Genomic DNA, 26401 nt, shown 5'->3' with positions numbered 1-26401 from the left:
CCTGCCCAGTACCACAGTTAGCACCGGGAGCCTCTCTAATTGTCAGTAAGACCCTGAGCGCTGAATGGAGACACAGTGTTAATGGCCTTCGACTCTCCTGTAACAGCTAACTTTTCTCAAATGACTGTGTTTACCCCCTTGCAACTCTTGCAATCATCTGGCTCCCTCGTTCTTTGCAATCTTTCCAGCACATTATTTGCATCTTCTGGCATGGCTGAAAGAGTGAAAGCTTTGAAGAAGAACAAACCTGCATTTGATTGCTAGTTCCAGCTCCATATCTGGGTGACCTTGGGTGCACCACTCAAATTCTCTGCGCTGTGTTTGGATCCTTCATCTGTCGGAAATGATAATCCCCGTTTCTCACGGTTGCTGTGAGGAGATCAAGCCATAAAGATGAGCGTCGGGCATCGTAGCTGGTCCTTGTGCTTTTGGACCACCTGGGCCATGTCCTGAGTTTCACAGCAGGACACACTCTGATTCTAGTAACTACGCTTTTTCTTCTTGCTCTTTGTGTTCTTGTACTTAGCATCCCTGTGCGGTATTAATTTTAAATACCCGCCCTGATTGAAAGAGAGGTCAATATTCTGCACTCATTTGCATACAATTAACATTTCCAGAGGCAGTTCAGATAGAAGAAATCAATCACCATCGTGGCCCTCCACACCTCTGAGCCCACCCGGAGAAGGTAAAGTGCAGCTGAACAGCCATGTGGGGCCCTTTCAGCTCATAAATCTGTCCGGGGATCTTCGACTAAAGAAATTAGAACTGGACACCGAACACAGCCTAACTGTAAAATGCTGCAGGGAAGGTGTGATTTGTAGCCTGGATAGAGTTGAGGCACATTTCAAAAGTGGTCATACAATAAAGGAGAGGGAAAATAAAATATATATATTTTTTAAAAAATGATCCTTGCCTAAAATAGCTTATTTCAACTGGATATGAATGTGGGTCCGTTGATGGTACCCAGCTACACCCTCTATTTTGCATAAATGCTGTCAAAGTGAATTGGCCATAAAAGAAGCAAATAATTTAAAAATACTTTTTGAGCAATCTGAGAACAGAACCATTCTAGAGTTTTCTCTTTGTTTTCTTTTTTTTTTTACATTTTTTATTGATTCATAATCATTTTACAGTGTTGTGTCAAATTCCAGTGTTCAGCACAATTTTTCACTCATTCATGGACGTATACACACTCATTGTTACATTTTTTCTCTGTGATTTATCATAACATTTTGTGTATATTTCCCTGTGCTATACAGTGTAATCTTGTTTATCTATTCTACAATTTTGAAATCCCAGTCTATCCCTTCCCACCCTCTACCCCCACCCCCGGTAACCACAAGTCTGTATTCTCTGTCCATGAGTCTATTTCTGTCCTGTATTTATGCTTTGTTTTTGTTTGTTTTTGTTTTTTAGATTCCACATATGAGCGATCTCATATGGTATTTTTCTTTCTCTTTCTGGCTTACTTCACTTAGAATGACATTCTCTAGGATCATCCATGTTGCTGCAAATGGCATTATGTTGTCCGTTTTTATGGCTGAGTAGTATTCCATTGTATAAATATACCACATCTTCTTTATCCAGTCACCTGTTGATGGACATTTAGGTTGTTTCCATGTTTTGGCTATTGTAAATAGTGCTGCTTTCTCTTTGTTTTCAGTCAATTGCAAATGTCTTGCCCACACCCAGAGTGAAAGCATTTTGTTTTTCAGAAGGAAATTGAGTATTCTCGAAACAATCAACTTTTCACAGAAACAAAAGCTTGCTTTATTTTCCCATTCATAGTTTACTGTTTGCACTACATTCACTGAAGTTTGGCAATAGCAACTGTAAATATAACACAAAAAATTTGGAAACGAACACTACTGCCTCTTGGTAAAGACACAATACAGCTGATGAGGCAGACTTGGGAGAAGGACCAGGCGGGGCTGGCAAGCTATGAGTTTTTAACATTTCAAGGACCCTCATTGGTAGGATAAGTTACTGAGCCAGTTAAGTAGAGATTTCCTGTGATACAGTGCCATTTTGTTAATTTGCTATGAAAAGTCCAAATCAACCTTGGGAAAATATTGAAACAACTCTTGATGAGCAGTTGGAGTCTGTAAAGTTGAGACAGGCTGAAAGCTGTGCTCTCAAAGCAAGTTGAAATTTGACGTAAGGTGAAATAATCATTTCAACCTCCATTCACTCAACAAGCTTAGTCTCTCCTTCTCCAAAGTTTCTGTCTCCCCAGTATGTCCTCCAGTGAACAGCACCGCTGGCCCACCAGCCCTCCAAACCCACACGAACGCCTCCTCTTCGCCGTCCCTGACACCCAGCCATGGTCCTGAGCAGTTGGTTCGCCTCCCTGGCCATCTCTCATTATTTTCCTCCAACTCTCTAATCCCGCTTCTTGTTCCATGTCTCTCCTGGATCGCCGCAGCAGCCCCTGACTCCTCGCATGTTCTCTCTGCGCAGCCAGAGTTATCCTTATAAAACCGAAACCTGCTCAGGTCACCTCCGTGATTTGTAAATTGGATTGAATAGTGCCCCCCTCCAAATTCATGTCTGCTTGAACCTCAAAATGTGACCTTATTTGGAAGAAGGGCCTTTGCAGATGTAATCAAGTTAAGATGAATTTATTCTGGCTTAGGATGAGCCTTAATTCAATATGATTGGTGTTGTTATAAGAAGAGAGAACACGCAGAAATACAGACAGAGAGGAGAAACACACGGGGGACATGCCACGTGAAGACAGAGGCAGAGAGGTTGGAGTGACGCGGCTACACGCCGAGGAACACCAAGGGCTGCTGGCAGCCACCAGGAGCTGGGAGAGTGGACAGTTTCTCACTAAGAGCCCCTGGAAGGAACCGACCTGCCTGCACCTTGATTTCAGACTCCTGGCCTCCAGAACTAAGAGGGAAGGAATTTCTGCTGTTTGCAGTCACTCAGTTTGAAGGTGATTTTTTTTACAGCACTCCTAGAAACTTAATTTAAAAATTCCAACTGCCTTTAGAATGAAATCCAATTCGTCTCTTATCTCTCCACCTAAAACACTACCCGGACAGAATTAGCAATAACTAGCCCTTATATAACCATCACTATGAGCTAAATGCTGTCCTATACACTTTGCACAGGTTGCAGCATTTAACCCTCAGAGCAGCCCTGTGAGGCGGGCAGTATTTTAACCTCCGCTATACAGATGAAGGAAGCAATAAACAGACAGGTTATGCAATAGCTAGTAAGCTGCAGAGCTTGTGTTCAGACTTACACAATCTTGCTCCAGAGCCCATATACCAGCCATTATCTGTGTGGAATAATGGCATCTCCTGGACATACCACACTGTTCACAATCCATGTATCACCATATATTCCTTCCTCCCTTCCCCATGCCCTCTTTTCTGCACTGGAGACTCTCTAACTAATTTTGGTCTTGGCAATAAGGAGAATGCATTGCCTCATGCTCCTAAGTATCTAGGGGTAGGTGCATAATTGCCACACTAGGCTTGTGCTGCAATCAATGGGACTACACAGAGAGACGTGTGGAAATCAAACGAGTTTTCTTAACTGGGGAAAAGATACAGTGAATCTACTCAGAGGAGACCCAGTGGCTCATGGAGGTACCAGCTTCCAGTGAAACCTCCATGAAGGCTCCTACTGCCATTGATGGATAATGTAGGATTTGGGGGAAGTCCCTTTTGCTTTTCTCACATGGGGTTTTTGCACCTTCTCTGTGCCTCCCAACTATTCCAAAGTCCCCAGCTTTGTACCTACCTGCCCATCAGGTGCAAGAAATTGATTACAACTGCTGAAGATTATTTACAAGGTGTACACTCCTCCCGAATGAACTTTAGACTTACTGAGTCCCATTGCTAGCAGCCTTCAGGCACAGCTTGATCCAGGGGCTATCTAATACACTTGATTGATTTTTCTTCATTATTTAGGACTCAGCTAAGCCATCAAAATCCAATCAAAATTCTACATGAATCAGTTTTTTCTGAGACTCCTCTTCAGAGTTTTCATAATAGAAACAAATGTATTATCACTATCCAATCAAGTTAGTGCATTATGAAATGTAGGCTGAGCTCAGAGTTAGATGCCAGAAATAAAAATGAGATGAGATTTTCTAGATAGAATTTTCCAGAATAAACTAGAGTTTGGTAAGTTTGGCACTTTGCAACTTGTATTATGTGGCATGTCTTATATCTTGACATTTTCTTGCAAGTTTCTCGATGCATGGAGAACTCATGTTCTGCCCTCCCTCCATGGTATCTTACCTGGTATCAGACATTGAGTAAGTAACATTGTATCAAATGAATAAAATAATGACTGAATTGTAGAGCATTTCCCAGGAGGCCCTTCCCCAAATATGAGAGTATTGTTGACAAATATTGAAGAAGAATTTCCCTTTCCCCTTTAGTCCATTGGATGCTAGATTCTGCAGAGGTTTTCACATCCCACAGAGGGTGTTCCTGTTGAAGTTTCTGCTCCACCAACTCTTCTTTCTTCCTTCCCATTGTCCAAAAAAGCTTGTGGTTTAGCTCTATGGAAGCTACTCCTTTTGTCTATTAATCACTGGGATGTAAATATTTCATCTTTACACCTCCTGACTCTCCGGCAGCTCAGAGCATTTCATTTTTTGTATCCATTATCCTGGTATCTCTTTGGAACAGGCAAGAGACAGGTGGTGCACTGTTCTGACTTTTATCGTGATGCCATCAATATTTTACTGCAGTCATTTTCTGCCTCTCCATCAACTAGACTGCGTGCCCGGTGAAGGCAGAAGTGAAACTTATCTACTGCTCTGCGCAGTGCGGAGCACAGTGCCTGCCACAAACTCGTTCCTTAGTGCAGGTTTGCTAAGTAACAGTTTTCCAGATGCATGAATGAGTAGTGGATGATATTCCACAATAAATTATACAAAGACATAGGGAAAGGTTGTGAAATGAGAGTCAATCCCATGTGATCCATTGCGCCTAAGAAAAGGATGAACCCTGTATCAGGCTCCATAGCACAGAGCCTGGTGCATTGAATTCACTTAGGAATGAGTCCAGATAAGATCACATCCAGGCACTGCCACTTACTTGCTCTGTGCCGTTCAGACAACCACCTAACCTCTCTGTGCCTCAGTTTCCACATCTGTGTAAAAACAAGAAGAAATGTTTCTACCTCATGAGTTATGAGGATTAAATGAAATGATTCATGTACGGAGCTTGATACGTAGTAAGTACCCGTAAGATCTGTGGTTGGTAGTGGGGTTGTCAATACAATTGCTACTCTTTGTTAGGCATTTGCTGTAATTATCAACTAATACGTTCCACAGAAAACAAAATCCTGACTACCAGACATCTAACGGACTTTAAACAAGCGTAAAAGAGAAACGGACTGAGATGTTTGGAGTGTGAGAAGCAGGGCAAGCCAAAGGCAACTGAATTACACCTTCAGTTGTGAGGGGTAGCTGCTAGTGTTTGTCAAGTGAAATTATAAAGGAGAGAACTAATGAACGAATAATGTATGTATTTCCCAGATAAGTGCTGAACGATTATGATACTTCCTGCTTTTCAAATGTAAATGACAAGTGTTTGATAGTTGTTCTTCTCATGAGCAGAAAATTGACATAAGCTCGTAATTAAACCTCGAAGTGAAAAGTAATGATTCAGCTCCATAGCCAGAGGGTTTTACAGGCGCTGAGGAGTGGGCTGCAGAGACCACGCGCCCACACCAGACCTGAGCAGTTTCACCATTTGTGGAGCTGTGGCCGCTCCAGGGTCACCAGCCACACTGCCTCTGCTGTGTCCTCCAGCCACTGACTCAGTTCCTTTTCTGGAGTTCTGGTCTTGACAGTCCTGGTTTTTTGAGATGCAGCAGAAACAGGATCTATGACTTGGTGTCTCATATTAACATGTAGGCTGACCTTGATCAAATTACTTCTCTGAGGCTCTGTTTCTTCATCTGTAAAGTCATTTTACTAATTTCGACCTTCAGGATTCTTTTCACCATTAAATGGGCCAGTACACTTGGAGGTAATTTTTAGCTGTACACACACTACAGATATAAGGGGTTTTTTTTAACTTTAGGTTATTTTCTTTTAATGTCATGGAGGAGGATATACAAGCTCCTGATAATGTGGCAAGTGAGGGGCTCCTTATTTGAATTTCAATCCATCTTTCACCCTCCAAAGTAGCCCTCTACTCCAACTGCTATTAAAGTACGATGTTTTTGAAGAAATGTGAAAAGCTTTGCTCTGTATCAAGATGAAACATAAATTCAGTGTTTTTAAAATTTCAGTGAATGAGTGTATAAAACATCTGTAGATTCATGGTTTTTAAAAAAGATACTAGAATCATAACATTGAATTAGAAGCTAAGAATTCACTGTGTCAAAGAGGGTGTTCAAAGAGCCTTCTAAAACACGTACTCGGGCATACTCATAATCAGGTATCTATGGAAACGGCTGCATATTAATACTTGAAATAAGCAACACTGCGTTTTATCTGTCTACATGCAGCCACAAGCTCCAAAGTGTTGGCACCTTCCGACATTTATAATAATGAAAGATGGTTCACCTGCTCAGAAGCAGGCTTATGGTGACACCAGTGAAGTTTAAGCTTCAAGGCGCCTGACTTCCAAGGCCCTTCCAAGGCCCTCCAAGGGGCCCGAGAAAGTTTGTAGTTCTGATCTGCAATATTTCTCTTAAAGAGGATCCCTCCAACTTCCTTACGTCTCAGGACTCATATCCCAAATCAGCCCACTTGGAATAGATAAGATTCTCTCCCCACCACACCACAATCAGGACCAAAGCCTTCTTTCATCTCGTAAATACCTAAGTGGTTACCATCCTTGGACATGGATACCAGTTTGAAAATGTACACACTCTGCCACGTCTGTCCAAATATTCTTGGGGAAAAAAAAAACAGAAAAGAAAAAAAGGAAGAACATACAACATAGAGATCTTTTCCACACCAGGATTTGCAGTTGTCCAAAAGATGTGTGTCTTTTTAGCAAATGGAAGCAATACTTGGTAGCTTTTATAACATCCTCCCTGTTTCTCACTGCCGAAGATAGCATATTATTACAATAGATTTTGAAGTGGCCAGTGTGTGAAGAATTTCTCAGAATCAAGGGGGATGTAGCTGAGAGTTATCCAGAGACAAAGCTCCCTGTAATTTCTGATTTTTCTCAGTGTTAGAATTTCACTAGAAAATGTTATTTCTGGGAAAACTCTGACTCTGTTTACAGGCACCTAAATTGCTCCATCGATTCTGACAAACCTGATATTAAATCCCAGCTTTGCCCCTTATTAGACGCATAAACTTGGGCAGAGAATGTAACTCGATGGGCCTCAGTTTTCTTATCTGTTAAATTGGAATAACCCAGCCCCTCTCCGGGAATTACTGTGAGACTCATCTGACGTGAATGCCGTGGTGTGACTGAGGGGCAGACACCACCAGGCCCCACTTCCCCGGCCCTCCTCCGTGTCACTCCTAGTGTCCCCAAAGGGCCAGCTTCTTGCTTCTATGACAGAGCTTATTGAAGTGAGCATCTGGAATGTTCCTGCACCTGCATTCCCCATGGGCTCTGAGGTCTCCGGGGCTGGAGTCTTACTCAGCACCTAGGAACACCCTCAGAGTCTGGCTCACATCAAGCACAGTGGCTGTTTATTGACGGAAATTGAATTGAATACAGAAACAGAGCCGAATAGGGACGCTCTTTCCGTGTGTAATGGAACAGTAGGGAACAGTGCGGTGTGTGACATTTGCAAATGTATGGTCAGGAGGACTTCCAGGGAGTGCATAATCTCAGAGGGCCTGATGCATTTTAGAAAGGATTTTTGAGTGGTGATGAAATAGTGAAATGCCTTCCTGCTCCCCTTCCTCCTGCTGCGATTAAACCAGAGGACTTTTCTTGTCCCTTGGCCTTGGAGGTGGGTTAAATTGTTGTTTCTCTTCTAGACCTTGTAAACCAACTTCCCACTTGCTGTGAAGGGTAAGGATCAGGAAACCACCATGGCCAAGGCTGTTAGTTCCAGAGCAATGCCACCTTTTCTGTCCACCCTGGCAAAACACGGGCAGCGGCTGCCTTCCAAACAGCCACGAATCTTGTGACAAGATACCGGAAGGCTGCTATTTAAAATCCCAGGATCTCCATAATCACGATTGCCAGCAACAAAAAGCAGAAGTAGATGAAGAGTAGCTTCAGTCTAACCTCCGAATTCTCTTTTTCTAATTGAATTTTATTTTTTTAATTATTATTTTTTAATGGTGGCAGTGGGGATTGAACCCAGGACCTCATGCACACTAAGCATGCACTTTACCACTGAGCTATACCCTCCTTCACCAAATTCTAAATCTAATTGTCAAAACCCGAATCAGACCCAGAGCTGCAGGATTTGGGGAAATGTAGTCACTAGCTTTTCAGCCTCGGATTCAGAAAGGGGTATCTGTGGGCTTTTTGCTTTTTCCACTGCATCTCCCAATAAGAAGTGCATTTTACATGATGACTTAGTACACAAAGGAATATATGTGAAGCAGAGATCCATGACACCACACTCCCCTTCATGGTCATTCGATTCAGGTGTTTGTTGGTTGTGTTTGTTTCATTTTTCAATGCTGTGTATGAGCCACTAAAGGTGTTATCAGGCCACAAATGTGTCACAAGTTCCAATTTTTAAAACGCTGTCCTAGGCATGGTTGGAAAGGACCCCGTGAGGTAGCATCCCAGGAGCAGGGCATCTGTCCCTCCTCTGAGACTGTAGCCACCACTCTTGATGGGAAAGCATAGGAGATGGGGAAATAGAGAACTCATCAAAGGACAGTGAACCAGAAGAACGATTGGTGCTTGATGGACAGAGTGCTAGCTGTACTGACAGAGAGGGGGCAGCTTTGGAAGCATTTGGTACAATGAATCATCAAGAGTATTCAAAAGATCACCGACTTTTGTGCCAAACTTACTGAGTCACCAAGTCTGGTTCTGTCACTTACAGTTGTTAGATCTCTTGGGCAAATCTTTCCACTTCTGAGCCAATATACTCATTTACAAAACAGGATAATAATATCCACTTTGTGCTATGTTCTTGGACAATATACACTCTCTCTGGATTTATTTTTCTTTGCTGTAAAATAGGCTTCTTTGCTCCATTGGGTAGCTGTCAGGATCAAATAAAATAAGCTGTGTGACAACTGTCACACACAACAGGTGCTCAGTAAATGCTGGTCCCTCTCCTGGTCATTATCCTAATCAACCACCTCATCTTCTTACATCTGTTCATTTGGGGCATCAGTTACATTTGCTTTACAACAACCCCCAGTGTAGCGGCTTAAAACCACCACCATTTATTTAGCTCACAATTCCGTGGGTTGGCTGGTTTGATCAGCTCTGCTGATCTCTCCTGGGCTCCCTTGTGTGCCCGCCGTCAGCTGGGAAGTCTGGGGCTGGTGGTTGGTCTAGGAGAGCCTCCGTCACACAACTGGCAACTGGGCAGACTATGTAGACAAGGGCGTCCAGTTCCCTCCCACGTGGCCCTCACCCTCCCTCAGGCTGGCTCAGGTTCACTCACATGGCAGCCTGCGGGTTCTAAGCATGGCAAGAGGCAATGTAAGTCCCAGTGTACAAGCGCATTTCAAACCTCCATTTGTGACATATTTGCTCTTGTCCCATGGGTCAAAGCAAGTGATGTAACCAACCCAAAAATCAGCATGGCAAGGCACACTGATTATAAGGCATGTATTTGCATACAATCTACCACATTTGGTAAGTTTGGGTTGTCCACGATTTCCTTCCCAGAAGCTCTACAGGACCCTGGACAAAAACCACACCTCTCATTATTCTCCCCACTTAAAAGCAAGAAGTTGTTATTATTGTCGACCATTGTGGCTTATCAAAAATGACACGAGATGAAAGAAGATGCTCTAATATTACTTATATTAGATATTAAATATCTAAATATTGATATTCATAATATCTAATATAAGCCTTCTTTTCTGGTTCATCTTAGGAGTTTAAAGTGTAGAAGGAAAAAAAGGTGGGGAAGAAAGGAGAGCAATTAGCATTTCCTGAGTGCCTGCTGTAAGTCAGTGACCTCTGCTGTCATTTTCATATGAGACACAACACCATGGAAGGCTGGTTATAGTCCCATTTTACAGGTAAGGAAATCGATACTTAAGCAAAATCACTCAGCTAGAAAATGGATTCAGATCTAATCTGCCTTCTGTCAGAGCACAGCCTCTTCCATCTCACAGGCAGCCTGAAGTCCAGGATGGTACCTGCATTGGGCCTCAATTTTGTGGTTTCCCTGAATGCCCACTAGAGAAAACATTTCATTTTAAATTTATGTAGCATTTTTACCCTGTGACTACAAAACAAGTTTTTCAATATGAACTGATCCTTAAAAGAATGTCAAAGTATTTTGACGTTAATTTAAGAAATGTCATATTTCAGGCTCAGGAAGCCATTCCATAATAGACCCTTTGGGCCTTTTTAATTTTATTTTTTAATGTTTTGCCTTGTTTCTGGTTTCATTATTATTCCTTTGCCAGTTGTTTTGTCCTGAAAAAGCAAATGAATCAAAATCTAAGTTTTGCTGGGCATGTATGTGTGTTGCAAATTGATCCCAGCTCCGTTGACAAATGGAACACAAAAGTGTAACAGAACACACGACAAGAGACTCAAAGAGATTGCAGGCACGTATACTGACCTATAGACAGTGTAATCTCTGTTCTCCTGAAATGTTGAAGAAAAGGATGTTCTAGGCAATTGAATATGCCAGTTAATACACGGTTATCATCACGGCAGCTGCTCTCCAGTGTTTATCCCTGGAGACCCCAGACATTCCTGTGGGAGGGTCCCGAGGTCTGACCGTCTGCACTGTAGGCTGTGTCTCCTCAGTCATTCCAAGCTCATCTATCTGCTTCCCTCCCCTGACCCTTCAACCCTTCCTCAGCCTGAGTATCTCTTTAAGATGCAACGTGAGTCACTCAGAAAGTAATTCAGCTGACGTTTATTGAGTACCTACTGTGTCCCAGACGCTGCTTAAGGCACTAAGACTACTCCTGGGAATGAAAGATAAGATCCCTGCTGTCATGGGCTTATGGGGAGATGAGAAGAAACAAGAATAAGTGGATAAAGAAACGAATCAGCATGAGCATACTGGTAGTGATGAGCGCTATGATGACAGAAACTGACGAGGTGACAACGAGAACCTGGAGTGCTGCGCCCAGCTGGGGCCCTGATGAGCTGAGTCCTGGTGGGAAAGAGCAAACGAAGCAAGGAAACTGGGGAAGAACATTCCAGGGAGAAGGGATACCTAGCGCATAAGGCCATAGGGTAGGAACAGGCTTGCCATGATCAGGGAGCAGAAGGATTCGTGTCTAGAGGATGGCATTCAGTGGGATAAGTGATGGGACACGAGGCCGAAGCACGTTCTGGGTCATGTTACCTTATACGACTAATACTCAACCACGTGGAGGTGTCAAGTAGGTACTTGGACGTATGAGCCCAGAGTCTAGCTAACGGAGAGGGTAAGATTGAAATACAACCTCTGGAGTAGATCAACACATATGTGGCACATGGAAAGCCCTTTCCCTAAAAAGGACGCTATGAACTCATCTACAAAACAGAAACAGACTCACAAACATAGTAAGCTGTCTTATGGTTACCGGGGGAAAGGGGGTGGGAAGGGATAAATTTGGAAGTTTGAGATTTACAAAAGTTAGCCACTACATATAAAGATAATTTTTTTTAAAAAAGTTCCTTCAGTATAGCACAGGGAGCTATGTTCAATATCTTGTAATAACCTTTAGTGAAAAGAATATGAAAACGAATATATGTATGCATACGCATGACTGGGACACTGTGCTGTACACCAGAAATTGACACAGTGTAACTGAATGTACTTCAATTAAAAAAATAATAAAATGTTTTTAAAAAGGGAAAAGAAAGAAGCAAGAAGGCCCTTTACCTAGATGCGTTAGCCTAGGAGGTAGTGCAAACAAGGAAAGGAAGAAGCTGCAGTACTGAGATGAAGTTTCCCGACATTTCAATGGAGGCGCAGAGGAGAAGGAATCAGCAATGGTGCTAAAAAGGTTAAAAAAAAGTTTTTAAACAAAAACCACTCAAGCGACAACAACAAAGCCAGAAGAGTAGGGAATCTGAAGAGATGGAGCGGAAGGGTTTAGAGGAGGAGTGGATGACAGCCTCCAGTGACTGCCGGAAAGTCAAGGAGCGTGAGGACCCACGAGTGACCCAGTTTTCCTAGATACAGAGCAGGAGAACCTGACGCAAAGGAGAACATACTGTGTGATCCCGTTGTGTGCAGCTCCAAACAGGAAAAGCCCCTCTGTGGTTCTAGGGGTCCTGACTCTCCAACAGCTCAAAGCGTTTCATTTTTCATAGCTATTATCCTGGTGACTTTTTGGCACAGACAAGAAACAAGTGGTGCTCTGGGTCAACCTTTACCGTAATGTCATTAATATTTTTTTGCAGTCATTTTTGGTCTCCCAGTTAACTAGACTGCATGACGCACAGTGAAAACAGAAGTGAAGTTTATATGTGTATAAATAGATTCCCATGCCACATCTCCACTGGTTTATGCTATTTCGGCCCATGTGATCTTTCAAAAACATTTTGGAAATTTTTCCAGACCATGTACAGTAACAGTACCTTCTCTTTCATCTCTCCAATTCGATCCTCCTCTCTGCCCACTGCACTGGCCCGCATTCAGATCTGCTTACCTTGCAGGAGACGTGGCAACAACCTCCCAACTGGTCACCTCTTTTCTGTCTGTCCCTTAGCCATGCAATTGGTTCTCCACAGTCACACAAATGATATTAACCCTTCTTCCCTCCCCTTGCCCCATTTTAAAAATCACTTCCTGGCTCCCTATTCCCCTGTGGGCTAAAGACCAAATTCCTTGTCGTAGCATTCAAGGGCCATTCCAAACTATTTGCAGCGGAATTCTCAAGTCTCAGCTCTGACCAATTCCCCCTTTACGGAGAGCCTTCCACAGTGGTGAACTCATCCACAGAGCTACCATCTCCCATCCAGCCTCTGCATCTTTGCCCACAGCCTGAATATTCTTCTCTGATTCTGTTTTGCAAGCTCCTTTTTTATTTAAGACACTGTAATATCCACTAAAAGTCTCATCCTCAGTAAAGCCCCTCGGTGAAGCAGTCAGCAAGGTTTTTTTTTTTAATTGAATTATAGTCAGTTTACAATGTTGTGTCAATTTCCAGAGTAGAGCACAATTTTTCAGTTATACATGAACATACATATATTCATTGTCACATTCTTTTCACTATGAGCTACCACAAGGTCTTGTATATACTTCCCTGTGCTACACAGTATAATCTTGTTTATCTATTCTACATATGCCTGTCTGTATCTACAGTCTGTCCCTCACACCCCCCTCTCCCTTGGCAACCACAAGTTTGTATTCTATGTCTATGAGTCTTTCTGTTTTGTATTTATGTTCTTTTTTTTTTTTTAGATTCTACATATGAGCGATCTCATATTGTATTTTTCTTTCTCTTTCTGGCTTACTTCACTTAGAATGACATTCTCCAGGGACATCCATGTTGCTGCAAATGGCATTATGTTGTCGGTTTTATGGCTGAATAGAATTCCATTGTATAAATATACCACATCTTCTTTATCCAGTCACCTGTTAATGGACATTTAGGCTGTTTCCATGTCTTGGCTATTGTAAATAGTCCTGCTATGAACATTGGGGTGCAGGTGTCTTTTTGAAGTAGGTTTCCTCTTGATATATGCCCAGGAGTGGGATTCCTGGGTCATATGGTAAGTCTATTCCTAGTCTTTTGAGGAATCTCCATACTGTTTTCCACAGTGGCTGCACCAAACTGCATTCCCACCAGCAGTGTAGAAGGGTTCCCTTTTCTCCACAGCCTCTCCAGCATTTGTCATTTGTGGACTTTTAAATGATGGCCATTCTGACTGGTGTGATATGATACCTCATTGTAGTTTTGATTTGCATTTCTCTGATGATTATTATATTGAGCATTTTTTATGTGCCTATTGATCATGTGTATTTAATGCCTGCTTTTATGCCTGAAAACTCAGATTCAGAGATATTAAGTAAATCGCCTAAGATCAGACAATTTGTAAGCACCTGCCTAAAAAAGACTCAAATTCAGCTCTTCCGATTGTGATTTCCGACCTGCACATCAATGTCTTTTATTGAAAATAGCACAATGCTGAGTAATGCTGCCTGTGTCTGAGAAAAGTAGCAAACCTTGTGTGAAAGAGCCTTTTAGCATTCTCTAAAAAGACTCTGAAATCCTCAAGCCCTCCAAAGTGCTTAAAAGAGAGATTTCCAAGAGGGGGCTGCTTCGCAGGAGATTTAGTGCCTAATGTTTTCCGGGCTCACAAATGTGTTCTTTATTCCTCACATTTGACTAAATTCCTTTCAGGAGAGCTCAAGATCTCACCCGAGTGTCATCATGCCTTTGGTTTATCATTTCATTATCAAAGGGAAAAAAGTGCCTTCCTTTTTATTTCATAATATTAGAGTTGTTGATTCATCAAACTCAACTAAAGGTTACCATGGGCGTGCTGAGCCTTGGGTAGGGTAAGACAGATGACAGATGTAGAATAATACATGATGTACAGAGCTAATAACTGGAGGTGTTCCATATGCCAGGTTCTCTGCTAAGCAGTCATCCTGGGAGTGGGGTGGAGTATTTTATTGCTGACATTGTTGAAACGTGCCAATGAATGTTAATAATAAAAAGCACAATGGAGCAATGCGGGCAGTTGTCTCTGAGTTGACAGTTGGATGAATTACAATACATCTGATGAGTGTTGCTATTTAATAAACACCTACTGTGTACCAGGGGCTATAAAAGAGGCTTTGTCACTGAGTGTAAAAAAACAATTCCTGGGAGGCAGGTATCATGACCCCCATTTTGTAGATGGAGAAACTGAGGCACAAGGAGTCAGTCATACAAGTTACCATGGTCACAGGAGTCGGTTGTTGAGCTCAGCCAGGATTCAACTCAAGCTTGCCTGATGCCAAAACCCTTTATTCTTTCCATTTCTGAGCAGAACCGAAGTTCCTGGGGTCTTAGGCCACCCACAAGTAGGCGCGGATGTCATCCAGACCTTTCTAACCTCCTTGCTGAATCAGCCTGAGGCACATGTACAGAATTTGCCTTTAGGAGTCAATTAAATAGCTTCCGCATGGCTGGAACCCATTAGCTTCTGCATGGCTGTGCTCACACTTAGCTTTCAGAAACAGTAACAGTTCTGGGTGAAAATTCCATAAAAGCCCTTTATGACAAAAATTCAAATGTCAGAGTCAAGATTTTGATAACAAAATGTTAACATTGTTTTAATTACTAAAAGTGTGACTGGCGGTCTTTGACTGTGTAGCACAATTGCCTCTTCACATACACTCAGCCCTGCGTACCCACAAATTCAACCAACCGTGGATGGGAAATATTTGGGAAAAAAATTCCAGAAAGTTCCAAAAAGCAAAACTTGAATGTGCCGCATACCGACAACTATTTACGTAACGCTTCTGTTGCATTAGGCATTATAAGTAATCTAGAGAGGATTTAAAGTACCCAGGAGGTTATTCATAGGTTATATGCAAACACGATACCATTTTACAAAAGGCACTTGAACTTCCATGGATTTTGGTATCTGCAGGGAGTCCTGGAACCAAAGGACAACTGTCTTCTGTCTATTCATTTTCCTCATATTTCCTATGTAATGTCCCTACTCTAAAAGTTTTAAGCTTTTGCACCAATATACAATTAAAGTTCTAAAACAATGATTAAAATAGAGCACGCTTGCCAGTGAATTTAACAAACATTCGGATTGTGGTTACAGTGTGCCCGACACTAGCTAATTCTTTTGCAGATATTAACTCGTTTAACCCTACACCAGCCCTGTGAAGGGACTCTGTTGTTACCATCTCCAATTTACAGATGGGGAAACTGGGATGCAGAGACGTCAAGTCACAGAGTCAGGAAGGGGCAGAGTCAGGATTCAAACCTAGAGCCCAGCTCCAAGGCCATGCATGTGACTGCAGTACTGCACTGCCCTTTCCCTCACTTCCCTTTACTTCAGGTTGCCTGCTCTCCATCCCTCTGTTGGAGCCAGACCCCTGTTCCAGTGCTGATATTCATTTCACGCAACCGTTCCTTCCACAAACGTTCATTGGCCGCCATATTGTACACATAGGTTTTTATGCCACCAAGTGTCCCACTTTTCTGGGACTTCCTCCTCCTGGCTGTACCCAACCCACCCCTCTTAATGGTCACCCCATTAATGACCATGAACTTTTTCATGACCCTGCACCCTTGACCATGAGCCTTCAGTAGGACTAGATGTTTGACCCAAGCAGAGCCCTTATGCGGACATGTTGAGTCCTGAACGGAGCAAGAATCTTCTCAAAATGGCCAAAGATACAAGGTGTAAGGGCCGAGAGCTCCCAGTGGCTGAGAAGTGAGAGAGAAGGATGAAACTGACCTGCAGGAGAAGCAGAGACCCAAGTTTAGGGGAAAGAGTCATTATGGGTCACTGGGCCCTTTCGTTTCCAAAGTCCAGCCTCGACTGGGCCCTTAGATCCCTTGAGACACCCAGGATAGTTATGATAAACCTGATTTTGCTTAAGCTACGTCCTACCGATGTCAAGTAGGCTATCTGCCTCTTTGTCACCAAAAGAATCATAATATGGCCACTCCCTCCTCACTCAGCCTGTGTTAGGTTCTAGAGGGGGAAAAACATCCTCTTGGCTCTCAAATACTTCACAGTTCAGGGAGGGTGACAGAACCCAAATAAGAGTTGCAGCTTTCCTTTAGCTGAAGCCATCAGGAAGGGTCGTGGCCTGGTTAGTTGAAAAAGTAGGTTCAAATGGAGGAATTATGAACAATTAAACTTAAATATTTTATTTGTGACTTAAAAATAACAAGTTCATTATCTGGTCTTTTCAAATAAGGCAAGGTACTTTTCTTAGCAGGGCTCTGTTGTTTCTTACAGAGACCATAGCTAATAGTGCACCAGCCAGGACTTCTAGTGCTCTCAAATGGAGCCAAGAACTTAAAAGTACCTGCAAAATTATCAGAATGACTTCTGGATTTTTATTATTTTTCCCACAAGTTCTTATGGCTGTCTTGTCAACATCTGGTTTGGTTGCACTGTACTAGCTGCCAGTATTACCAGATCTTTCCAAAGCATTCAATTCCAATCTCATATCAACAGCAACTCTTATTCTTACTTAATATGTTTATTTACCATCTAATTAAACTGAGTCAGTGCACTCAAAGATGAAACTGACAAAACCGGGTTTGGGAACAAGCTCAGGGACTCCTGGTCAGGCGGAACAGAAGCTGTGGACATTTAGAGAGCTCCCTACCAGCTGGGCGCCTTCAGCCCTGCAGTGGCCTGCCCTGCTGGTATGTGTGACGGAGGGACTGGAAAGAGTGGATTAATCCGGCGAGTTGAGTCGTTGGAGTTGGCTAAGCGGAGGTCAGCCAGAAGAGCTTCTACTGCATTAAAGTCGTACAGAGGTTGGTGCAGCTTCCAATGGGAGCAGCAGGAGGCGGGTCTACAGGGCGTAGGATTCAAGCGGAGCGTCACAGAGATGGTGTCACTTCAGCAGATCCGTTCAGGAAGGCATCGTGATCAGAGAAGTACGTGGCTCATCAAAATAACTGCATGGCCTAAAACAGTGGGGTGGGGAGCCCCTGTACTTGTGATGAGCATGCCTTATTCCAGAGGCTAGACACCCGAAGTTTAGACTCTAAAGATCCAGTTCTGACCGCTCGGTCTCTGTTGTCCTCTGAGTCTTGATGATAAACTACATAGAAGCCCAGCTTCTTCTCCTTTTTCTTGCCATTTCTAACAAGACTCCCGGCACCTCACCGGCTCTGATCGCGCAGCCTGCCCTAAGTCACTGAGCTGTCTGCCCACATTTCTAGCCAGGACTTGCTCCTGAGTTACTGTCATAGTGCTTGTCAAGCTACTGACAACCACGTTCACAGGCTGCCTCTCAGTCACCATGACTGTCAGTTCTTGTACTTGTCACCTCTGAAACTAAGCCTGTAAGCACCCCATGAAATCCTAGGACCACATCTGCCCTGTTTATTCATATATTCACAGCCTCTCACAAATGTGTCCATAGTAGAACCTCAGTAAAAACTGTGTTGAATGAATGAACGAATAAATGTAATGAGAGACGCGATACCGCAGCCTCGGTGCTCGCTGCTCCCCTGCCCCTTTCCCTGGCTTTCCACAAGACTGGCTGCTTCCACCGTCCAGGTCCCAGCATACCAGTCACCTTGAAGAGTCCTTCACTGACCATCCCGCTGAAGCAGCCACTGGCTCCCCTTAATCTCCACCGTGGTCCATCCGTTACCTCTAGCACATTAGCTCTACAGAGGCCAGCACCGTGTCTCGTTTTGTTTCCTGCTGATTCTCCAAGCCCAGCACGGCACACTTGTCACATAGCACCGACTCCTTGGCATGGTAAATACGTGAATAAATGGATGAATTACAATCCAAGTTTCAAAGGAGAAAGAACATGGGCCTGAGTCTTCACTGTGCACTTACCAAGTGTATGACTCCAGGCTGCCTGATTTCACCTAAATTCTTGAAATCCCAGGACCTCGTACATAAAATGCAATGAAAATAGTCACCTACCTCCTTCTACGATTAATGTGAGGTTTTGATTAATACTGGATGCCAAGCACTTGGCATGCTACGTAATGAGCAGTGACTTTAAAATAAGATATTATGTATAGCCTCAGAGGACGCGTCTCGCCAGTGCCTGGACCTTGACTGCAGTTAACATTGCTTTGCCTGCAGCAGAGAGAGATTAATGGGAGTCTAAATTTGCAGGAGTTTGAGAGTGGCGAGTTCTCCCCCAGCCATTCAGAAGCCCTGCTGCGTGTAAGCTCAGAAGTGCTGCCCGCTTCAGAGGGCTGCCCCGCTCCCCTTCTCTTCCCCACCTCCTGCATTTGTATAAAATAGAGATCCCGAATTCCTGGCTGTTTTCACCTTGACTTCCCCCTCAGGATGCGCTGCAGCGACTGATACCCACGAAGCCCTTTTGATGACATGAATAGGGAAATCCAGGCAGGAGCCAGTGATGCACTTGGAATCAACCCGGGGTCCCTTTTCATGCAAATGGGAAAAAAAACCCAGGGAGGAAAAAGATGTGCAGAATGGGAGCACAAAGGCCACCCTGGGCTACCGTCTGGCTCCAGGAGAGAGTCGCGCTGTACTTGTGATCTCCAAAGCCGGAAAAATCAGATCCTGTGCCTCAGTAGGAGCTGGGAATTGTATTAAGGGGCAAACTTCCCCGTTTTCTTTCAGACTGTGTTTTCAGGGGATTTGAATGATGTTTCTCAAGCAGTGAACAAATCTGAGAGAAGCAAAAATGTTGAAAATGGGCTTTTCTAAGCAGACGCCAGGCGATTTCCCATCGCCTGGCAGAAAATGCTTTGCAGAGGGAGGAGCTGGGGCAGTTGCCAGGAGCAGGGCTGGCTGGAGGCTGGCAAGCCTGGGTGCTGGAGAATTTTGCTATTAAAATTTTATTTTTAAAGTCTCCCAAAAAACATTGATGTCATGCTTGAGGATTGAGCGTGCACTGCCACTTAAAGAATCTAACAAATGATTATCCTGTACCAGGGACTGTGCTGGCCATTGGAGGGATTGCAGTCATGAGCTACACGCAGCCTCTGCCTTCTATGTGTTCACTCATTGGTTTAGCAAATATTTACTTAGCACCTACCTTTCGGAGGCGCCAAGTGCCCCTCAAAGCTGTGATTAGCACCGACTTCCATCCCGCAGTGATTACATGAACACAGCCGCCAGGACCCGGGAAGCTGACAGTGCTGATGAACACGGGATGGACAGAGGGCAGGGGCATCTGCAAGAAGCATGCCTCTCAGCCCCACGATGGGACTGCTTTCAAGAGAAGAGAAAGCCTCATCACATGAAGCTCAGTGGAACTTCATTAATAAAACCCTTCACATGAGAGCAGGGTTAAGTACAGCAGAGAGGAAAAGGGAGAGAATGAACTCCAAGCCCCTCACTTATTTTATTTCAGTGAATTCTCACAGCAAATCTGTGAAGTAGATGCTTTTATTTGCCAGATTAGGGAACTCAGTCACGGAGGGATGCCGTAGCTCACCTAACGCTACGTTACTATTAAATGGTGGAGGCAGGATTGGAACTCCAGTTAGACTCAATACCTGGGGCTTTTCCCATCTCACCAAGAATCCCATCAAGGAACAACGTGGCACAAGATTGCATCCTGGCACTGCCACATGGCCATGCGGTTCAGGCCACACAAGTAGTTTAACTTAACTCAGTCTGTCCATTACCTGAAATAATTATTTGCACTTGCTTATTTTCAGGGTCTTGCAAGGAACGAATGAAAGAATGGATGGTGAGAATGCTTAGAACTCATAAATGCCTATGAAGATACGAGAAACTATGATGTTTAGAATGCACCTGCCTTAAACTACATTCCTCACTAGAACAAATTATAGAGAAAAGAAGCTGGACTCTTGCCTGGTTTCCACAACACAAGATCTCTTTGGGATTTAGCTCATGTTGCTAGATGACCAGTTGTTTAGTTTTTATCTACCATTTGATCATGATGGGAGAATATTGTTCTGCCAAGTGTTAGGTCCTTACTTTTAGGCTGAGTGTGTCTCATTCCTCTCCTCTCAGTAAAGAGTGTCTCCTAAGCCTGGTTCCTCTCCTAGGTTCCTTGTTTCAGTGAATGTAGCATATTTTCTCCATCAACCAAACTCAAAACCTAGCCATCACCATGGTTACGCCCTCTTTCTCTCCTGCCATCCCAGTTGGTTGCCAATCCTACAGTTCTTATCCCCCATCACCTCTCACCTGGGCCACTGCAGAAGCTCCCCAAGCTGGTCTCTCTGCCTCTGCTCTTGGCCCCCTTTTCACAATTCATTCTCTAACCTACACCCAGGGGTGACCTTTTAAAACATAAATCAGTTTATGACACTCCTCTGCTTATATCACTCAGTGGCTTCCAGTTTTAGTTGGAATTAAATGCTAACATCTCACACAAGCCTGCCAGATTTATCTACACTTCCAACCTTATCCCTTATCCCCGCATCCTTCTATCACCATCCTCCAGCCACGCCACTGCTCTCTGTCTGCCTTAGAACATTTGCACTTGCTGTTTTCTCTTCCTGGAGCTCCTTGCAGTACACAGCATGACTCATTCTAAACTGTCACGTATCAGTTTAAATATCAGTTCCCCCAAAACGTCATCCCTAACCCCGATTTGAATCATGTCATCAACCATCATGCTCTTTGACTGTGACCTGTTCTTGCACAGCACTTGTCCCATTTTGTAAACGTGTGTGGGTATGTTTGGGTGTGTAGACTTCGACATCTGTAACCCCTATTAAAATGTAGGCTCGACACGAGTAGACCCTCATCCATTTGGTTCACCATTATATATCCAACACTCAGCGCAGTGCCTGGCAAGTAAAAAGACTCCATAGATATTGGTCATGTTCATAGAATGGAATGAAACTAGCAACTCCTCAAGAAGTTCAGACAAGAGCCCCATGACTTCTGCACGGTCCATCCACCCTTCCGAGACTCAGTGGTCAGCCTTACAAGATGGTCCCTTTTATTGCTTTGTTCCAGGAGCGGCTTGTGCTGTCCGTGCTCCCCCGGTTTGTGGTCCTGGAAATGATCAACGACATGACCAACGTGGAAGACGAGCACCTGCAGCACCAATTCCATCGGATCTACATCCACCGCTATGAGAACGTCAGGTGAGAAAGAGGACACCCCCCGCCCCCGTTCTCTGCGCGATCCACCCGCTCCTGGCTGCTCTCACCGCTCGGCCGTGACTTCTGTCTGCCTGAATGTCGGGCGCCTTTCTCCATTGGGTTGATTAATTCATTAGCTAGTGATTGTTCATCAGAGAGTTCCACATTTCCAAACTGAGGCTTGAGAAGAGTGTGAGAGAAATGTAGTCATATTTGCTGGTTGACGTACTGCCTGGCTCCCCTGCAGTAGGCTTGCCTGCCTTTACATTATGAACGGGAAAAGCAAGAGCCTTTTAGACTATGAGGGGGAAAATAATTCCAGAATGTGATCTGGAAGCCCTGGGTGATGACCTGGGTCTCCTCCTTATATTCCTTACAAGTGTCTTTAAAATAATACAAAAAAGGACGACAGCTTATTTTTCTTTTTGCAAACATATTTCTAACCAGCCATTCCTCCATCCATCCATCTGCCCATTCATCCACCCACACATCCAACCATCTATCCCTTCACCCTTCCATCCACCCATCAGTGCCATCTCTGTGCCCAGCTCTGTGCTGGACTACATGGTGTGTACTGCAAACCAGAGCAGGGGGCTCCTTCATGAGGCAGACCAGTTCAGGATCCCAGTTCTACCTCTTCCTTGTGCGTGACCTTGAGCAATTTACATACCTGAACCTCCAGATCCTTCTCCGTAGAATGGGCATTTTAATAACCACTTTACAGGAGTTTATAGAGATTATAGAGTGAAGATACATACAAAGCACACGACAGGGGTAAGCGTATTGTGGATTGTTTCAGACATGTTCCCTGTTGCAAGCAAAAAAGAACCCAACTCTGGCTGATTGTAAAGAAACATGCTGAAAGGCTATGGGGTGCCTCACAGAGTAATTAGAGAAGGATGGAGAGGTAGGCTCAAGAAATGGACTGGAATGAAGCCAGAGGCATAGCCAAAATTACAGCAGCGCACTAGGTCAGTGAGGATGCTGGTTCCACTGTCCCTGAAGAATATGTTGCTTGTGGGACCAGCCCTGTCCTGTCCCAGACATAGCTGCCACCTCTGCACACAGAATTCCTCCTGCAGTCCCCAGGATCTGGACTTGGCCGCCTTTGCCCTGCCCCGACTCTCTGCACCCCCTGACTTTCTGCATCTCAAGTCAAGCCTGCAGCAGATATATCTGATTGGCTGAGCCCAGTCATTGCCCAGAAGTGACGGGGGAACAAATATCTGATATTTTCGGCTTGTACACTAGAACTGCATCTCCCTCCCAACAAATGTCATAGGGTGGAAATTTCCCAAACACAGAGGAAAACCTATAATTCAAAGAGCTGTAAAAATGACCAATGTACCCTTTCAGTTCCTCTGCTCCTAACTTTGATAGGAGGGAAGAACAACTGTTCCTTCTCTCCAGCATCTCTGGGTGTTTACCTGGTGTGCAGGGGGACGCTCGTTTGAAAGCAAGTCCAGCAGAAAGCTTGGTTCTAACACAACCCTTTAGCAGGAATATCAGTACAGATCGTTCTCAGGATCTTGCCCAAGAGCTGAGCTACACTTGATGTAGAGCTTGAGTTTGCAAAGAGCCCTTTGTCAAGCAGCAACTCTAATAAAAGATGCATCCCACATCTAGGAAGTGGTCCCACAGATAATGGGAACTCAGCAAACCCAGTTCTAGAACAACAGGCTGAGGGCAGCACCATAATTATAGTACATTGTGGGATTCTATTATTAACGTAAGCAAAGGAGGCTAAGCGATCATAAAATGAGAAAGACCTGGGTGGGGGGCGGGTTTTGGGGTTGGATGGAGGTGGGTAGAGAAACCTCCCTGGACAGGATGATTCTTATTTGCCTTCTTTAACTTAAGTTAGTGGGGAAAAAAAATCAAAGGAAGGAATGCTGGGCAGAGGGGTCAGCACAAGTGAAGGCAGAACAGCCTTTTCTATATAAGAAAAATACAAAATATATACCACATATATGACATGAAATATGTACTGACGTATTATAATAATTTATATATAGTTATAGTGATATGTAACTTAATGAATTATAATTATAATGAAATATGACCTATTATAAAATGTATACATGATATATTTCAAAAGCCCCTGTCACCATGGAGAAAGGGAGAGGAGGGGGAAAAAAAACTATCTTTTATAAAGAAGGAAAAAAAACACCAACGTATTCAGGAGCCTTAAGTTAAATAAACGACATGTTTGGCGTTCTCTCCGTACTAATCAGTTTTCAGTGCCTCCCTTAGTGGGGGACAACTAAAGTTACTTCTGCCCCCTGCACCCCGCCCACTTATTTTAAATCATCGAGCTGAGTCTTTGTGCTCCAGACCCCTTTCTAGAAGTTCGCACCGCACTAAAATAGGATTGAGTGTGCTGCCCTACATTTCTCAGCCCTCTCAGCCCCGCGGTGAAGGAGCCCTTTCTCACGGAGGGGAAAATGGGCAGAGACACCGGCAGCTGCACCGGCCCCTCCCGCCTGTTCCCAGAGGCAGTGGGGGCGGGAGGCCCACAGCCCCCTGGGCCTGGGAGGATGAACTCGACCAGGGGCGCCGGGGCCTCTCCAGCGCACTGCAAGGCTGCGGGGCGCTGAAACAGGACCAGGGATGCAGTAAGCGGAGGAGGATGGTCGTCAGCCCCCGCGGGAGAACAGAGCCGGACAGGCTCCCCCGCCTGGTTCCCCAGCCCCCAGAGCACACCCGCTGCGGGGACGGGAGCGTTTTTTGAAATCATTTTCCATCCTGTCACTCTCTTCATGGCAACTCACCCGGTTCATTCTTTCTTCTCTGTTGCTTTTTGTTGTCGTTTTGTGACCTTTCCCTGGAAACAGTCTGCTGTAAATGTCTTACTCAGTTCTATGTCATACAGCTCATTGCGTCCTGTGAGTATAAGGTGTGGTAAGAGGCGCCCACCTGGGGACATGAGTGGCCTCAGGCGGACGGGGATGAGCAGATCTGGGTTCTCATCCCGGAACACTTTCTATGAGCCACACCCCTTGCAAGACTTTGGCTGCATCATTTCATCTTTCTGGACCTCCCTTTCCTAATCAAAAAACCGAGCTGCTTTGAAATGGGCAAAACGTTTGGATTCTCAAGTTGATTTAAGCTAGAAGCATCTAAGACATCACCAGATTCACTCTGGAGCTCCACCTGGCTGCTCAGCTTTCTATGGGAGGCCATTTAGGCTTCCAATCCCATCTGCCCGATCTTATTTCTCTTTCCTGTATTTCCCCATGTATTTAAGACACTTCCTGCGCCAGTTAGGGTAATGCTCTAATAACCTCTCTGCAGTAACTTACATCTGTGTCACCCACCTTGGTCTTCAGATTTCTGAGCATTCAGCTCCTGGAGGGAAGAGGGTGGAAAAGGCACACCTACTCCTTTACTACCTCTGCTCAGAAATGACATGTTATCACTTCCACTCAGATTCCATCAATGGGACCTGATTACATGGCCCGACCTAGATCCAAGAGCGCATAGAGCACTTGCCAGTGGCCTTTGCTAGTGACTGGGAGGCGTGGGTTGAGTGGACAGTTAGCATCTCTACCAGAGCACCTGACCCCAGGCCATGTACATTTGCACATTTGCTGGCGTAACCCAGTCCACCCACACTCCTGACCGGCTGCTTCTGCCCAGCCAGGCCTGTGAACACATGCAGTCATCACACTGGCCCTGCAGACCATTTCACATTCAAGCCAAATGCAATTAATTGAGTGGGCCTAGAGAACTTGGCTTCGGAGGTCTGGCTGTGTGGCAAGCTATTAAATAGTCCCTGATTCCCAAAAATTGCCACAAGGAGTTAGATATCGTCCACTTATTGAGGACTGTGTTGTGATTTACAAATTATCTCCTTCCAGGAACCCTCCAGAGTAGCTTTAGTGATCTCTGCTTTATTATCAAGAAAATGGAAGCTCACAGAGATTAAAAACGCTTTCCCAAGAAAACAAGTTAGGAAGAAGCGTCTACACAGGGCCTGTGTTCCTAATGATTCTGGTGAATTCTGCTCAGCCTCCTTGAGGACTCTGTTTGAAGAGTGATTAATAGGTAATGGCAGTTGTTCTTAGCCAAATAAACAACTTATATTAGCAAATTCGATTTGACAATTAATGTGGCCTCATCAGTGTATTTATCTTGGAAGGTTCCAGGTTTATACCCAGAGTCAGAATAGCTGACCTTGAGCTGAGCACCTGGGGGTGGCAGAATGAACAACAGAGTGAGAACCAGGGCTGGTTTCTACTTCTTGTCTTTCATTCAACAAACTATTATTGCATGACCTCGACTTAAACCAGTGCTTCTCCACCTTTAATGTGCACACAGACCATCTGGGGTTCTGGTTAAATTCATGCTAGTTTCTGAGCAGGTAGGTCTGGGGTGAGGCCTGAGATGAGGCATCTCCAGCCAGCAACCAGGAGCTGCCAGTGGTGGCTGTGACCACACTGAAGAAAGAGGACTCAGTTCTGCAGATTTCCATTGATTCAACTCAGGGAATGTACCGTGAGGCCCACTGTGCACTAGGGGTTGGGGTACAGAGGTGACTCTCTTCCTGACCTTTAGCCAGTAGACGGAGCACACTCAAGCACGCATGATTGTGTATCAAGCAGTAAGTGCTAAGATGGAGGGGAGCGTAGG

The 26401-nt window shown here is 44.4% G+C and overlaps 1 protein-coding gene across 1 annotated transcript in view; it reads left to right on the top strand.

Annotated features, from left to right (window-relative positions):
- Positions 1 to 26401, top strand: part of ADCY8 (adenylate cyclase 8) — a 196475-nt gene that overhangs the window by 50803 nt on the left and 119271 nt on the right. Inside the window, exon 3 of the mRNA XM_031690382.2 lies at positions 21642 to 21772. Coding sequence (XP_031546242.1) covers positions 21642 to 21772 — 131 coding nt within the window. The remainder of the gene's footprint in view (positions 1 to 21641; positions 21773 to 26401) is intronic.

This window comes from Vicugna pacos, chromosome 25 (genome assembly GCF_048564905.1).
Source record: "Vicugna pacos chromosome 25, VicPac4, whole genome shotgun sequence".
Classification (NCBI taxonomy): Eukaryota; Metazoa; Chordata; class Mammalia; order Artiodactyla; family Camelidae; genus Vicugna; species Vicugna pacos.
This window is presented reverse-complemented; position numbering and strand designations above follow the sequence as displayed.